The 15,731-nt window shown below is 40.0% G+C and overlaps 1 protein-coding gene across 1 annotated transcript in view; it reads left to right on the top strand.

Annotated features, from left to right (window-relative positions):
- Positions 1–442: 442 nt before the first annotated feature.
- Positions 443–15,731, top strand: part of LOC102959085 (glutamyl aminopeptidase) — an 82,579-nt gene continuing 67,290 nt past the window's right edge. The window contains exons 1-3 of the mRNA XM_007098249.3: positions 443–1,218; positions 11,184–11,325; positions 13,388–13,519. Of these exons, the coding sequence (XP_007098311.2) occupies positions 590–1,218; positions 11,184–11,325; positions 13,388–13,519 (903 nt within the window). The 5' untranslated portion in view covers positions 443–589. The remainder of the gene's footprint in view (positions 1,219–11,183; positions 11,326–13,387; positions 13,520–15,731) is intronic.

Here is a 15,731-nt window from a genome sequence, read left to right as displayed (position 1 = left end):
TTTCCTAACATGAGGGGGGGGAAAAACCCGAAAAGAAAACAGCTTCTTTGGCAAGCTACCTGATTAAAGAGCTGAAATTCAAGAAGCCCTCTGGTGAGGAGAGAGAGACTGTGAGCACAACAGGAAGAAGCCATAGACCCAGTAGCAAAGGTTGAGTTTTCCTATCGTAAGCACACTTCTTTTTCCATACGCCCTCTCTCTGAAAGCTGCTGACAGAGCTTTGGCAAAGACTCATCCTCCCGCTCCCTGATAAGCTAAGCCCTACTTTATATTTAACTCACTCCTGAGCAGGAGGGGTGGGGTGGGGATGCCTCGTTTATAAGGGGAGCTGTGACAGTCTTCTTCCTCCAGCTCAGCCTGTCTTCTGGAGCCCTTATCCCACCCCCTGGTTTCCGCCTTCATCCTTCAGTGGCCGGTGGGGAACGTGAGGGGAGAGGAAAGACGCAAGGCTGTCAGTGAGGGGTGTGGGAAAAAGGAACACAGGCTGCCAAGCCAGGGAATTCCTAACAATTTAAAAAGGAAGTCAGCTGACGTTAGTTAGTTAAATTTAACATCCTTTTATGTGCAATATTTGACTTTGGAAACAAAAATGAACTTTGCGGAGGAAGAGGCCTCCAAGAGATACTGCATTAAAACGAAACATGTGGCTATTATCTGTGCGGTGGTGGTGGGGGTAGGATTAATAGTAGGACTTTCCGTGGGCTTGACCAGGTCGAATCACTCCACCGGGGACGCTGGGCAGGGCACAGCTCCGGCTCCTTCCCACTCTCCTTCCACCGAGAGCCCGCCACAGGACCAGGGGGTCTGCCCTGCCAGCGAAGATGAAAGTGGAGACTGGAAAAACTTCAGGCTGCCGGACTTCATCAACCCAGTGCACTACGACCTGCAGGTGAAGCCCCTGCTGGAGGAGGACACGTACACAGGCAGCGTGACCATCTCCATCAACGTGAGCGCGCCCACCCGGCACCTGTGGCTGCACCTGCGGGAGACCAGGCTCACCCAGCTCCCGCAGCTGAGGAGGCCCTCGGGGGAGCAGGTGCAAGTCAGGCGGTGCTTCGAGTACAAAAAGCAGGAGTACGTGGTGGTGGAGGCGGGAGAGGAGCTTGCCCCCAGCAGTGGCCAGGATGTCTACCTCCTGACCATGGAGTTCGCCGGCTGGCTGAACGGCTCGCTCGTGGGGTTTTACAGAACGACTTACGTGGAGAACGGACAGATCAAGTAAATATTAACTTTTGCTTCCTTTAGCCTCGGCTCGCCTATTTGTTTTTCATTTCTTTTCCTTTCCTTTTCACTTTCCACTTTTTAATTGTTTCGTTGGTCTGATTGTTTTCTAAACTTGGTTTCAATTCTGCCTGTTCGCCTGGGAGACAAAAACCCATGCCCTGCTGTATTTTCAAAGGCTGTCCTAAAACTTGAAAGTATTGAGTGAGCTGCATGGAGTTCAAAAAAATCAGTGTGACTCTTTTATTTCATCGGGAGAAATCATAATGTACTGCATCCTGTCAGAATGCAGAAACTATCTACAGAAACTACCTCAGATTTTTAAAACACACGTGTTTGGCAAATTTCACTGCCATTAGTCTTGGGCTGTAGGACAGTGATTTTAAACTGAACTTTAAAAAATATATTACACTAAATTCAAGTGAAAGTCAGTAAATGTCAATTATAATCTTGAGTATTTTTTTTGGAGAAAAGATGTTGAAAGAGTATGTAGAATCCGTGGAATTGTCTCTGTGTCTGTATCTAGGAAGGAAGGCAGGATTATGTCTTTGTTTTATAATGGCCAGAACCATGTTTCACTGATAAATTTTTAATAAACACTCACTGAGTCCACCCATTAGTGGCAGCACACGGATAAATCTTTGGGCTTATTGTCCATCATGCAGTATGCAATGGTAATGCTCCATAAATGATATATTGCAATATAAAAGATATATTAAGTAATTAAAGACATAAAAATATATTAAGTAATTAATATACGTATTTGTACATTTCCATGTTTAGCAAAGATGGTTACTTGCCTTGACAATCAATCAGGTGCTATTACCAGAACTATGTTAAAGGCATAAACTCTCTCAATGAATTAAAAAAACCCTTCACTCTGTGGGTGTGGCCCTTGCATCAGGAAGGAAAGCTGTACCGAGGTATCACTGAACTTGAAACTGCTTTGACCTTGCTTACATGGATTCTTGACAAGATTGGCGAGATAGGGGGGCTCAGGTTCTCAGGGAGGATTGGGAGCCCAAGGTTGTCTGCTTTTATCAGTAGTAGTTGACGCTATCACATTACACAGGATGCCGCCAGTTCTTCACTGCATACATGGTTTGGGAACAGTTCTGGCACGTACTCAGGAGCCTTAGTTAGGCTAAATGGACCCCTTTTTGGTTTATCTTGCTTTGAAATATTTCAAGCGTATGAGGAAAGTCCATACATTTTTTTATTCCAGCCTCTACATAACATTTTGACAATGCAGGCCTATAGGGGTTCTCATCCACAGTGTCCATATAAGGACGCAGGAGTGAGTTCATTGGGAGCAGCACCTTTCTTTCATATTACAGAGCGAGCTGCGTGATATTTGATGCACATGCAATTTAAAATACCATCATAGCAGTACACTTTTTAAGTATACAGTCCAATGGTATTTTCTGCCTCTCCTGTCTTATTGTAAAATTAAACTCCAGGACTGAGTACTGGCTGTTGCATATTATCATTGGGATATTATCGTTGCCACCACAACGCAAACTCAACACGAGTGTGCTCAGTAGCAACCAAAATTTCCTGATTTCTGCATATACAACCAGGACTTGTACTTGAATGTCACAGAGAGGAACCAACTGTCTGGGCTGCTTTCCCTCAGATTCAGAGGCAAGAGGAGAGTTGGAGAAGAAGGTAGAGTCAGTTTAGAGCTCCCTGGCATTAATACCCACCTGTCATCTTGCTGGGGACAGAGCTATAGTGAGGCTTAGGAGAAGAAAGTTTGAGAAACTTAAAAGTCACTTTTTCCTACTTTCTGGTCTGTTCCTTGTGATCGGAAGAAACTACTTTTAAAAGGGTCAGAACCTTTGGAATGTTTTTCTGTGCATACCGCTAATACCCGCCACCCTCTCACTGTGTTGTGTAGCATTTCCAGTTGTTCTGTTCCAAACAGAGTTGCCTTCTACTCTCGTCTCCAAAGTGTATACTGTTTTCTTCTCTCTAAGGGTCAGCATTTCCTTCTTGGTGTTTGAGCTACTCTTACACAGCATTTCCCAGCTTGCTGTTCCACAGAGTTCTAGTTGAACAGGATATTAACAGATATTTCCAGAACAAAATCAGGGGAGGGATTCTGTGGCCAAATTAGTTTGGGCAATAATACTAAATACAAAAAAAAAAGTGTTTCCTTTTTTTTTTTTTAATGATGGAACTTCTGAGAGACTTTTATATAATAACATACATTATGAATCTCTAGAGACTGCCATGAATCTCTGGAGTATGCAGTTTCCCAACTGTGTGAGGCTGTGAAATCTTCTGTGGGTCCCTGAGAGCTGTCCCTCTCTTGTTCACTGTCTAGCACACAGTGAGTACTTCGATATTACTGAATGAATATAAAGAAGCATTTTTATGTAGGCTCTCACATGACTATTGTCCTCTGGCACATGCTGGGACATGCTGCGTAGCCAGAGCCCTTTTCCCGTTATGGAGTCCAATGTCTACCAGTAACCTCTTTGTCTTCCCACTCAGTCAGGACGGACATTTTTTCTGGGTTCCTTTTCTCCCCATCTCCTCAAAAGGAAGAGGAATTGGTAAAAGAAATTTTTTTAACTTAGGACTGCAGTCTTCATATTTCAAGGACTGAGAATCATTGGAATTAGCAGGAATTAGAATTTACAAGAGGGACAGATGGAGGCTAGTTTGGGTTTTCTGGGTATTTACAGCATTGCTAGGATTGAAGCTGAATTCTGATATAATGGTGGGATGTCAAAAGGCAGAGGCAAGCAAGAACATAAAAGCAGATAAAGGAAAGGCACAAGTGAGAAAAGCAGAGTGAGGAAAAGAAATTAGCTTGTAGGAGAGGTTTAGATGAAGAGGTGAGCTGGAGATAACTCTGGAAATTTCATTGTGGGGTGTGGGAAAGAAAGGCTAGCTAATGGCAGGCATGTAGGAAAAATTAACTAGCAGCTATTTAGGTGGATGGTGAGAGAAAGAGTTAAGTCCCTGTGGGGGCACATGGGAGATCTTGCAGTGATCCAGGAGAGAGAAGATGGGGATCAGGTAGAACAGTGACTTCAGGACAGACAGAAGAGGACACAGTGGAGAAAATCGTTTGGAGGTGACATGGTCAGGCTTTGAAGACTGCTTGACTGTGAGAAAGAGGTGAGTTAGTTATGTGTACAATATGCCACAGATGTCTGATCTGATAGCTCACACCTTTAACTGATACTGGAAATAGAATGGTAGAACCTGGTTTGGGGGGGAAGGTCATGACTTTGTTGTCAGATGCCTATCAGACATCTAGGAAGACATGTCCAATAGGCATTTGGATACATAAGTCTGAAGCACAAGGTTAGGGCTTATGAGAAAGATTAGGAATTAATGTGAAAACATGGCAAAACAGAAACCAGTGAAGGGTGCCTGTGTGGCTCAGTCAGTTGAGTGTCTGACTTCGGCTCAGGTCATGATCTTATGGTTCATGACTTCGAGCCCCGCGTCAGGCTCTGTGCTGACAGCTCAGAACCTGGAGACTGCTTCAAATTCTGTGTCTCCCTCTCTCTCTGCCTCTCCCCTGCTTGTGCTCTGTCTCTATCTTTCAAAAGTGAGTAAACATTAAAAAAAGAAAGAAAGAAACCAGTGAGATGGTTCTAGTTAAGTGTGTGTGTGTGTGTGTGTATGATATATTTGCACATGCATGGAGATGTGTACTCATTTGTAGGTTTAGTCTTGAAGTTTTAGTTGTAGGTCAGTTTGTTCATTATATTTTTAGACTGCTATGTTGAGCTATCAGTATACCTATTATCAATAAACAATATATCTATTTTTGGTCTTGTTGCCTGTTGCAGGAGACATGGTAATTTCCTTTATTTTGGAAGCAAGGAAACAAATTTTACTTGACCTTGAATGTCTTCTACATAGAAAAAAAGCAACTGGAAAATACATTTAAATAATTAACTGGTGCGGTGTCTGGGGTGGCTCAGTTGGTTAAGTATCTGACTTAGGCTCAGGTCATGATCTCACGGTTCATGAGTTTGAGCCCTGCACCGGTGTTTGCTCTGACGGCTCAGAGCCTGGAGCCTACTTCAAATTCTGTGTCTCTGTCTCTCTCTCTCTCTCTCTCTCTCTCTCTCTGCCTCTCCCTCACTTGTGTGCTCGCTCTCTCTCTCCCTCTCTCTCTCTCAAAACTAAATAAATAAATAAAAAAGAAAGCAAAGCTAAACCATGATACATTTAAAAAATACTGGTTCGTTCAAACCATCATGAAAATATATTGGAGTCTGAATAATCTAGATGGATTGTCTTGCACTAATCAGCTCCCCTATTTAATTCTGCAGTCCCTTCCTTAGTCTGCACAGCCTCTTAGCAATTGTGGCTGCCTCGTCTCCATCAGAAGGCCTTTGTTGAAGGTTTTCACACAGATCTTGCCATTTATTTTGCTGGTTTAAGTTACTAAATTGCTGAACATAGCCTGAGAGTCTTCATTGGAGATGCCAGATGATATATGAGGTAATCAAGTAAAAATTTTTTTTTTAAGTAGATTCAGAGTGAACTGGTCTGTGACTTGCATCTCAGCTCCTCTTCCTCCAGTTTTCTCTAAAGTCACCTTGATCTGATGTACTCTGAGAAGTCAGAGGGATTTCTTCCCTTTTGTGAATTAATAAGCTACACAGAATTGTATTTTTAATGTGCTGGTCTAGTAAGTGACTTATTAACATGACATAGAGAGAGGCCCCTACGGAAAAATGGTTTAGCTCAGCACATTTGCCTGGCATTATAATTATTCAGGACATGCTCACGAGTCACTCCTGAACACATCGTGCTCTTAGCCAGGCTTTCCCCATTAATTTGCAGCACAACACAACTGATTCTAAAAAGAAGAGGTTTTAATCACCGAGTAAAACCTCCCCCAAGAAGGTATGACCTAAAATTGTTTTGCATCTTCTATACCTTGTTTAAAATTTGCATATATTTAGAAAACTTCAGTAACGTTGGATGACATTTAGCAGATATAAATAGGGGCTTTTGAGTTCTATAGGAGTTCATGAGAAAAAATAACAAGTTACCATTGAAAAATATTGTTATGTTGCCTACAGTATTTATATACCAAATACTTTTGTTCCAGGACAGATACTCTTGTTTAATGAAAGAATTTTGAAGTCTGTTCATTGTGGAAAGTGCATTAACATACAGCATAGTTAGTCTTCTAGAGTTAAAGGAAATAGGGTGAGGTGTATCCTAATCCCATTATGTAAATATGAAGGGAATTTCAAATATATTACTACACGTGATCTATCCCTTATTACCCCCACATAACCCTGTGATGGGGACAGATGTGCCCAGGCTTTATAGATCAGGTTACCAGGCTTTATAGATCAGGACACTAAGAATCAGTATGTTTTGTGACTGGCACAAGATCGCACTTTAAAGGGCTGAAGTAGGATTGGAATCTAGGAATTTTTACTCTTAGAAGAGGGGTTTCCCCATGAAATCATGGGGAATAAGCCAGAAAACAATACGCATTTTGTAGCCCTTCTGCTTGTTGAGTGTCACTTTACCTTACATCAGTGTAAGTACAGGCCACTATAATTGAGCTACACTCGGTGTGATTAACGTTCACTGATAGGGCCACCAAGATAGACCAAACACAGCACCCAGTGACACCATCAACACCGTTCTGTTCCATTTCCAAAGGCAAGTCTGAGATACCCTAATTTAGGGAAGGATTTTTTGCATACAATCAAGCACAGCCTCTTTTAAAGAGAGAAGGTGAGGAACAACTGAAAGTTCTCTCTGTGGGTGCTTGGGGTGGGGGTGGGGGGTGTATGTGCTCTTGCCCAGAGCAGAAACTGAAACAGAGCATTTAAAAATCTACCAATGGCTATTGCTTAGGACAGTGGAATCCCACTCCCTCCTCCCTCCTCACCCTGCCCCTGTACCCTCTCCCCTTCTTTCTTTCTCTCTCTCTCTCTCTCCCCCTCCCCACCCCATCCCCCCCCCAACCCAATCCTATTCCCAAATTAGTTAATTGGCTTATTTCTGAGGTGTGACTAAACTGAAACATTCTTGCAGAGAGTGATTTTTCTTTTTCTTCTGCCTCTGGAAGAAATCAGAAGCCCGAAGAATTCAGAAGAAAAGGCAGCTGACTAAACATGGGGCTGGGGCTTGGTGGAGCTGATTATAAAACCTTAGTACCCTGGGAAAGTGTGCAGGTTTCTTTATATCCTGATGTGTTTGTAATTCTCTACTGTCTGAACTGTATTAGAAACTTCAATTGACTAAGCTATTATCATCACAAAACTAATCAGGAATTACCTCTGTTGAAGAAGAATACATTCTTGAAGCTTTTTAGGATAACTATTATTTTGAACGAATTTCAAACTTACAGAAAAATTACAAGAATAGTACAAAGATCTCCTAGAAACATTTTACTGAGATTCACCAATGTTAACATTTTGTCCTATCCCCCCTCCCACTCATGCCCCCCCTTCCCGTTAGAGTATTTTGATACATTATTTCCCTTTACATTTTAACATTCAGTATATATTTCTTAAGGGACATTCTGTAACATAACTACAGTGCAGTTATCAAAATCAGAAAATTTAACATTGATATAATATGATTATCCAATCCACAGTCATAATCAAACTTCATCAATTAACCCAAAATGTCCTCCTGAGCTATTTTTCTCAGTCCTGTATCCAGTCTGGATGCATGCATTACATTTAATGTTATGCCTTGTTAGATTCCTTCAAACTGGAACAGTCCCTTAGCCCCTCTCTTTGTCTTTCATAACCTTGATATTTTTGGAGAGTACAGTTATTTTGAGAATGTCCCCCAGTTTTAGTTTATCTGACTTTCCTCATGATTTAAAAATGCAGGTTTAGCTTTTTTTTTTTTTTTTTTTGGGTCAGGCATTTCACAAAAGTGGTGCTGTGTCCCTCTCAGGAAATCCTATCAGGAGACCGATTCCATTGGTTTGACCATTATTAGTGATGCTGTCATTGATCACTTGCTTAAGGTGGTACCTAATACTTCCTCCACTGTAAAGTTACAATTTATCTCTTTGTAAGTAAATTCCAGAGATTCTTTGAAACCATTCAGATACACCTTTCCTCATCAAACTGTCACCCATATGTTTTGGCATCCACTGACAATTTTCTAAGGCCATCATTCCTCCTAAAATCACTAATAGGCAATCTATGTGTGGAAAAAAAACCACAACTTTCCCTTCTCCTCACCACCCATAAATATCTATATCTGTATCTATATCAGAGTAAGGATTCATGGATTCTTATTTTAGTCGATGGGTTATAATTTCATTATTAATTTTGACATTCTAATTCTCCCAGATTCGACCATGGTAGTCCACTCAAGTGGGCCCCTGTGTCCTTTTGACTCGTTCCCATGGTTCTTTGAGAACTTCCTTACTTTTGGGCAAAGCAAAGATGTTCCAGGATCATCTTGGACTCTTGCTGACTCATCACTGGAATTGGCCATTTCTCTAAGGAGTCCTGGTTCCTTTTAGTGGGGAGTGGTATTTAGAACTCATCATCTGGGAACTAGCTTTGCTCATTTGCTCCAAGCTTGTCAGTGCTGCTACTCCCGCTCAGCAGAGAGAACTCAGTTCGTATTTTTATATCCACCTACCTATATCTACACACAAAAATCATTGAATTTACACCAAACCTGCAATTATAATTTAATATGGAGAGACATTCTAGTCTTTCCCCTTTCCAAATTTATAACTCTCTTCCCCAACAGTGAGAAACCTGCTTTGCATTATCCTCTTTTATTTATTTATTTATTTATTTATTTATTTATTTATTTATTTATTTATTTTCATTTGCTCAAGCCATTAGAACACAGAGAATGTTGTTTCTGAATTGCTAACACATACTACTAGAAAACACAAACTTACTTACTGGAACTTAGTATTCATTTAGAATTATTTTTAGGGAAAATGTCATTATGTTAAACACACAAATCTAATGGACACAGTTCAATGAATTTTGACAAATGCACACATCTTTGTTACCCATATCTCTAATAATATAGAAATTTTTTTCAGTCATCCAAGAAAGTTCCCTCCCTCAGGCAACAGTCTCCCAAAAGACAGACACTTTTCTGGTTTTACTTTTTACAGACTAGTTTTCTTGGCTGAGTTTTTTTTTTTTTTAATGTTTTTATTTATTTTTGAGACAGAGACAGCATGAAGGGGGAGGGTCAGAGAGAGGGAGACACAGAATCTGAAACAGGCTTCAGGCTCTGAGCTGTCAGCACAGAGCCCGACGCGGGGCTTGAACTCACGGACCACGAGATCATGACCTGAGCTGAAGTCAGCCGCCTAACTGACTGAGCCACCCAGGTGCCCCTTGGCTGAGTTTTTAACAGGAAATTATTATATCTAGAGAGGTTTTTTTTTTTTTTTAAGAAATTAAAAAAATATTTTCATTTCTTATACGTGGATGTTGACCTATGGCATATTATCTTTTGGATAAATTAATGTATATAATACATCCTTAAACCAAAATGAAATGCAGACTCTTACCATGGCCTCTGCTGACTAGTCAAACTTCTTTGGCCCCAGTCCCTCTAGTTCAGCGGACACCTTTCAGCCACACTGGACACCATTCAGGTCCTCAACCACATGAAGTTCTTTTCCACTCTAGAGCCTGTGCACTTTCTGTTCTCTCTGCTAGGATACAATTTTCTTATGCTTTCCCTGTCTGGCTTTTTCTCATCATTCAGACCTCAGGAAACCATTACCTACTCCAAGAGATTGTCCCTGACTATTTTACCTAACGGTGCCCACAACTTTTCCTAGGTTTTTCTCTGTCACTTCCCCTGTTTTATTTTCCGTATACCTCTTATCACGCTCCTATGTGCTTATTTAGTCTTTGTTGTTCCCTCAGCACCTAGAATAATGCCTGGCAAATGTGTTTGTATGTGTACGGCAGGGAGAAGGATGGGGTGGGTGGGTAAGGAATGTGGACGGAAAGGGTTCGATAAATATTGGATGAATGAATGATCTAATACTTTAGCTTTGTATTCTTTATGATATGCCTGAAGGACAAAATATTTTCCTTAGCCAAATTATTAACAAATATGTCAACATTTCTGTACTCCCCCTTTCTTTTATGCTTTTTACTTTGCTTACTCTTCTAATGAGCAAGTGTGCAATATTTTACTGTGATATAACTACCTTTAAAAAGTATATATTCATTGATTTTTTGAGCAGTTACTCAGAAAAAAATGTTATTTCCACTTTGAAATGATGGAAATATTAAACATTAACATTTTAATTTACAAAGGCATTTGCCTAGTTAGAGCCATAAAAAATGCTCTTTTCAAAAGTGGGTTTTCCTGCTTTTCAAAATGCTCTTTTTTCAAAAGCAGGTTTTCCACCTGGTCAAAGGTTATTTCACCTGGGAGATTACTCAGAGCACTGCCTTTGCATAGAAATGAAATTGGAGTCTGTCCCCGGTGCAACATAAATAAGAAAGAATGTGCCATTAGGGACAGGAGCTGGGGACTCTGGAAGATACTCCTCTGCTCTGTGACAGGACACAGCTGTTCACTCTCAGAAGGACAATTAGAAACGACTCGAGTTTGGCTTTGTTGTTTATCTACTTGTTGCTTGATGGCTTTTGAGTGGAAAAAGTGACAGTTCATAATTGGATTTATTTTTGCTTATCTACAGTTCACAGATTTTTAGTTATGGCACCAAAATATCAAACTATTCATATAAAATATCTAAATCTGGAAACTTCCAGATTTTCATTTATTTGTTGACCTAAAAATTCCAAGAAAGGCTTTGACAACTATTTGATAGTTTTCTGGATAGAAGGTCATTTTAAGACCTGCAATGTAATTACATAGTAGTTATAAATACACGCAGCTGTAATTACATAGTTGACTTTTTCTATAGGAATAGAAACACAGGGACTGTGAGAAGAGGTGACATGTATTTTGTTTGTGTGTTTGTTTCTAAGGAGCATAGCAGCCACTGATCATGAACCAACAGATGCCAGGAAATCCTTCCCTTGTTTTGATGAGCCCAACAAAAAGGCAACCTATACGATATCCATCATCCACCCCAAAGAATATAAGGCAATTTCAAATATGCCAGTGGAGGTAAGTCCTTTAAAAAATTTTTTGTTTCTGCAGATCGTCTGTTTAAAATAGCAGGTAAATTATCTTATTTACTATGAGAGAACCCAATGAATTCTAAAATTAAATGTGCCCTCATAGTTCATTAGAGGCTTGAAAATTCATTTTGACAACCTCTTTTCTTGGAGTCCTAGAAGTCTTTAACCTGACATATCCTAGTCTAGTCAAAAAGCCATGGTTGGGTTCCAAGCAAGAGTGAATACAGTTGACCCTCATCGGCTGGGCTCTGCTTAACTGAAACAACCCCCTAGTCATGACAGACTAATGGCAAACTCATGGAATTAGAGACTTAAAAATATTCTTGGGCCCAGTGCCTATTCTTGATTTTCAGATAAATAGAAGCCCAGTGTTTAAGATTGACTTACTGCAGAAAACCATCACTTAAATATTGGAGTAAAGAAGCCAACTCCAAGGAAACTCATGCCCAAAGATTTTCTAGTGAACAAATAGTGATCATGAAATGTTAAAAAAAAAAAAAAAAAAAAAAAGTAGGCTCCAGTAAGTTCTGTCTGTGTAATTACTGGCATAAGACTTTTTCCTCCATTACTGCCCCTCAACCACAGAAAGAGTAATGTAGCTAACTAAAGTTGGGGATTATTGTACCTTATACATAGAATAAATGCACATATATTGACATGTAAAAGGGTAAGTCTCATCCTTATATATAATTGTCCTCTAACTGATACCAGAAAAAAACCCTGCTTAAATTATATCTGCCATTGTTCTGATCCACTGTCTGAAATGTCATCATTGAAATTCATCCCTCTTAATGACCAGTATTCCTCAGAAAAGCAAGAACAAAGTAAAACCAACAAAAGCTTTAAGAGGGTTCAAAAGTAAATTGTCAGCTATCCATGCCTTGCAATGTGAATTAGTTGATCAATTTGTTTTATTCTGGTGTCAGGCACCTGAGCAGTTGAGCTTTGACTGGAGAAAAAAGAGAAAAGGATAAACTAAAAGAGTCTGGCACACTGACCCAAAAGGCTGGGCCAGGGTAAAAGATCCTTTCAATGTTTGGTCGGGATGGGAAGGGCAGGTGGGAGAAGAAAGGATGCAAACCTTACCAACTTCTGCTTAAGACCTCTCAGAGGACCTTTTCATTTTGCAGAATATATTCTTCGCCTCTTACTAGTTCCAGACAATAGTCCTGGAAGAAGAAAGATATTGGGTCATTAGGAGTTCTCACTAGTAGTGGTTACTAGAGTAGCTTTGCTGGCGTTCAGATTACTTCTCTACAAGCCCTTGCACACACATGCTTGCTTGCCAATGAGGCATCGATTCTAGTCCAACCTTCCTCACTTAATCCCCTTTGAAAGCTTCCCACTGTGGTGACTTACTGTGTGACTACAAGGCACATGGAAATATTTAAACAGTGGGTAGCACGAATTGGGCAAGTATATGTGGATGGAATATTAGGCCTGGTGCTTGGGGAAGAGGAAGGCAAAGCCGGCATGGGCAGAAAACCAGACAGATGGAGTCAGTAGTGGCATCAGTAATGAAATTCTTCTGTCCGTGATAATCAAGACAGTGACTTTAGTGATGATACCTTGGGTCTTTGATGTAGGCATCCGAGATGGAAAAGAGAACCCAACATCCTGCTATGCCTGGTACAGCAATTGCCCTCCCTGAACAAACATTTGCTTAGTTCTTCCTTTGTGTGAGGCATTGGGCACTAACCTTTTCTTCATTGACAGATCTGCTATCCCCTCAAATATCATGGTTGGGATTGTATATTTAATGTAGAAAGACAAACGAATTCCTATATCCTAGTCAAAGTTGTGTTTTCCCTGAGAAACCTCGTACAGTATATAGTTCAATCACTCTTTCACAGGTCTAAAAATTAAGTGCCATTTCCGTTAGTCTTTTTCAATATCACCATTCATGGGTAAGAGGAAGTTTTACCCCTAAGCTTTGACAAAGGACTTCTGACTAAAACTCCAGGTTTGGAGGAATCATTTGTTTGTCTTGTCTGTGACTGATCTTGTCTGTGACTGATAAATAAAAGATTATCTTTTGTTTTCAATAGAAAGAAGAGTCAGTGGACGATAAATGGAATAGAACAACTTTCAAGAAGTCCGTCCCTATGAGCACCTACCTGGTGTGCTTTGCTGTACATCAATTTGACCGCGTTGACAGAATATCTAAAAGGGGAGTACCTGTGAGTCCCATTATATATTTTTTATTTTTTTAAGTTTATTTATTTATTTCAAGAGAGAGAGAGAGAGAGAGAGAGAGAGAGAGAGAGAGCGCGCGCAGAGGAAGGGCAGAGAGAAAGGGAGAGAGAGAGAATCCCAAGCAGGCTCCACAGCATCAGCACAGAGCCCGATGCAAAACTTACCTGACTGAGCCACCCAGGTGCCCCGAGTCCCATTATATTTTTAAAAATTTCCTACCTAGGGATTTGTGATTAATTTTCTATTTTTTTAATGTTTCCCTCCCACTTAACAGACTAGGAAAGCCCATTCGTCATCAGGGTCTATGAGCTTGATGATAGATGCACTGAAAATATCGAAAATCATAAGCTGAAAGGACACATGTGAAAAATAAACACGACAGACATAGGAATGAATAGTTCTGAATTCCTTCAAAGGGAAAATTCACTATAAATCTAAAGCTAGCTCCCAAGTATATCAACACAAGTATATTAAAATATTTGAGCATGCCCAGTTTAGTGAAGTGGTTAGTATATGTGTTTGGGTGGGGTCCTGAATGGAGGCCAGAGAGGAAGGAGAAAACCATAGGAAGATGAATATCCTTCAAAGTTTGTGATGCCATTCCTATATGCAATTCAAAATAAGATAACAACAAAGTGTCAAAAAGCATATTTTTACAGTGTAAGAGATAAATAAGCTTTTAGAAATCAAGATGATTAATTCAATAATTTTCTTTTGAAAACACAAATACTTGTACCTAATTATTCTTCTCATTCTGAAGGCTCCCATTTTGCTCATGCCCTAAACACTTGCTTAATCTGATTTTCTTTCCGTTAGTCCACCTCTGTGCTATCTATTTTATATATATATTTATATTTATATATATATATAAATATATATATACACACACACATATATATATTTATAAATATATAAATATATTTATATATATATACACACACACATATATATATAAATATATATATACACACACACACACACACACACATATATATATATTTGCAATATAACTTTATAAGGAAAAAAAACATCACTCCTATTTTACAGATGAGAGAGTCGAAACCTAATATGTTTAAGTAATTTGCTCAAGATCACCCAACTGGCAAGTGGTGGATACTGTATGCTGCTAAACCTTCTGAAATATGATATTCTGAAAATATCTTTACCTCTTCACCAATCACTGGAGGGAAGGGATGAATTCCTCCATTTCCTGTGACACTATCTCCTAAGGAAATTTACCTTAATGTTGGTATAGTAGGAGTCGAGGGTGGTTTCCAGCATGCTGCCTTTACTGTAACCAAATAATAGCAAATGAGGGAATGTCCTAACACCTTTTCAAAGGGGTTGTATATCAGGATGAATTTTGTCATCCCTTACCACACGTGTTGCTTTGATGAGACCTTCAGTCATGGTAAAGAGCACTGCCGGGGGCTAATAGATAATAGTAGGGGTAAGAAAGAAATGCTGCTAGAAAGAGGAAATTGTTTTTTCTATATTGTGCTGAATGTCCTTGCTGGCACTCCTCCTGCTTAACATAGAGGTGAAAGCAGTAGTTCAGCTTGGTTTTTCTTACAGACTCCTCACAGTCATAGAATTTTTATCTGCAGGTGCTTTCTTCATCACCTGCAATTCAGTTGCATGAATGTTTTTCATCATGTGCAGGTGTGTTCTACACCAATTTTTTTAAAAACCTAATGATTGCTTTTTGGGCAAGTTTTTTATTTTGGGTGGAAATGACAAGGCGAAGCAGAAGGCTTAAACAATTCTCTAGTGATGATGTAATTGCATAAAAAGAAAATGTAGGGGCACCTGGGTGGCTCAGTTGGGTAAGCGTCTGACTTCGGCTCAGGTCATGAACTCATGGTTCATGAACTCCAGCTGTATGCTGTCAGCACAGAGCCTGCTTCAGATCCTCTGTCCCCCTCTCTCTGCCCCTCCCCCACTCATGCTCTCTTTCCCTCAAAAATAAATAAGCATTAAAAAAATAATAATAATAAGAAAAAGAAAATGCAGTCAATTCATCAGCAACCGACAGCATACTTGGAGTTATTTCCTATAGTGACGGTGAGTTTGCATTTCCAATGCACCTGGTCCTCTGACCAAGGATATTTATTTGTAAGGTGTGATAGTGGCTGGATGAGTCATCAGAGCCCATACCAGTTAGTTAGCTGAGCTCTAATGGTGGATTTTGTATGA

Source organism: Panthera tigris, chromosome B1 (genome assembly GCF_018350195.1).
Source record: "Panthera tigris isolate Pti1 chromosome B1, P.tigris_Pti1_mat1.1, whole genome shotgun sequence".
NCBI classification, from domain to species: domain Eukaryota; kingdom Metazoa; phylum Chordata; class Mammalia; order Carnivora; family Felidae; genus Panthera; species Panthera tigris.
Note: the sequence above shows the minus strand (reverse complement) of the source record. Positions and strands in the feature narration are given on the sequence as shown.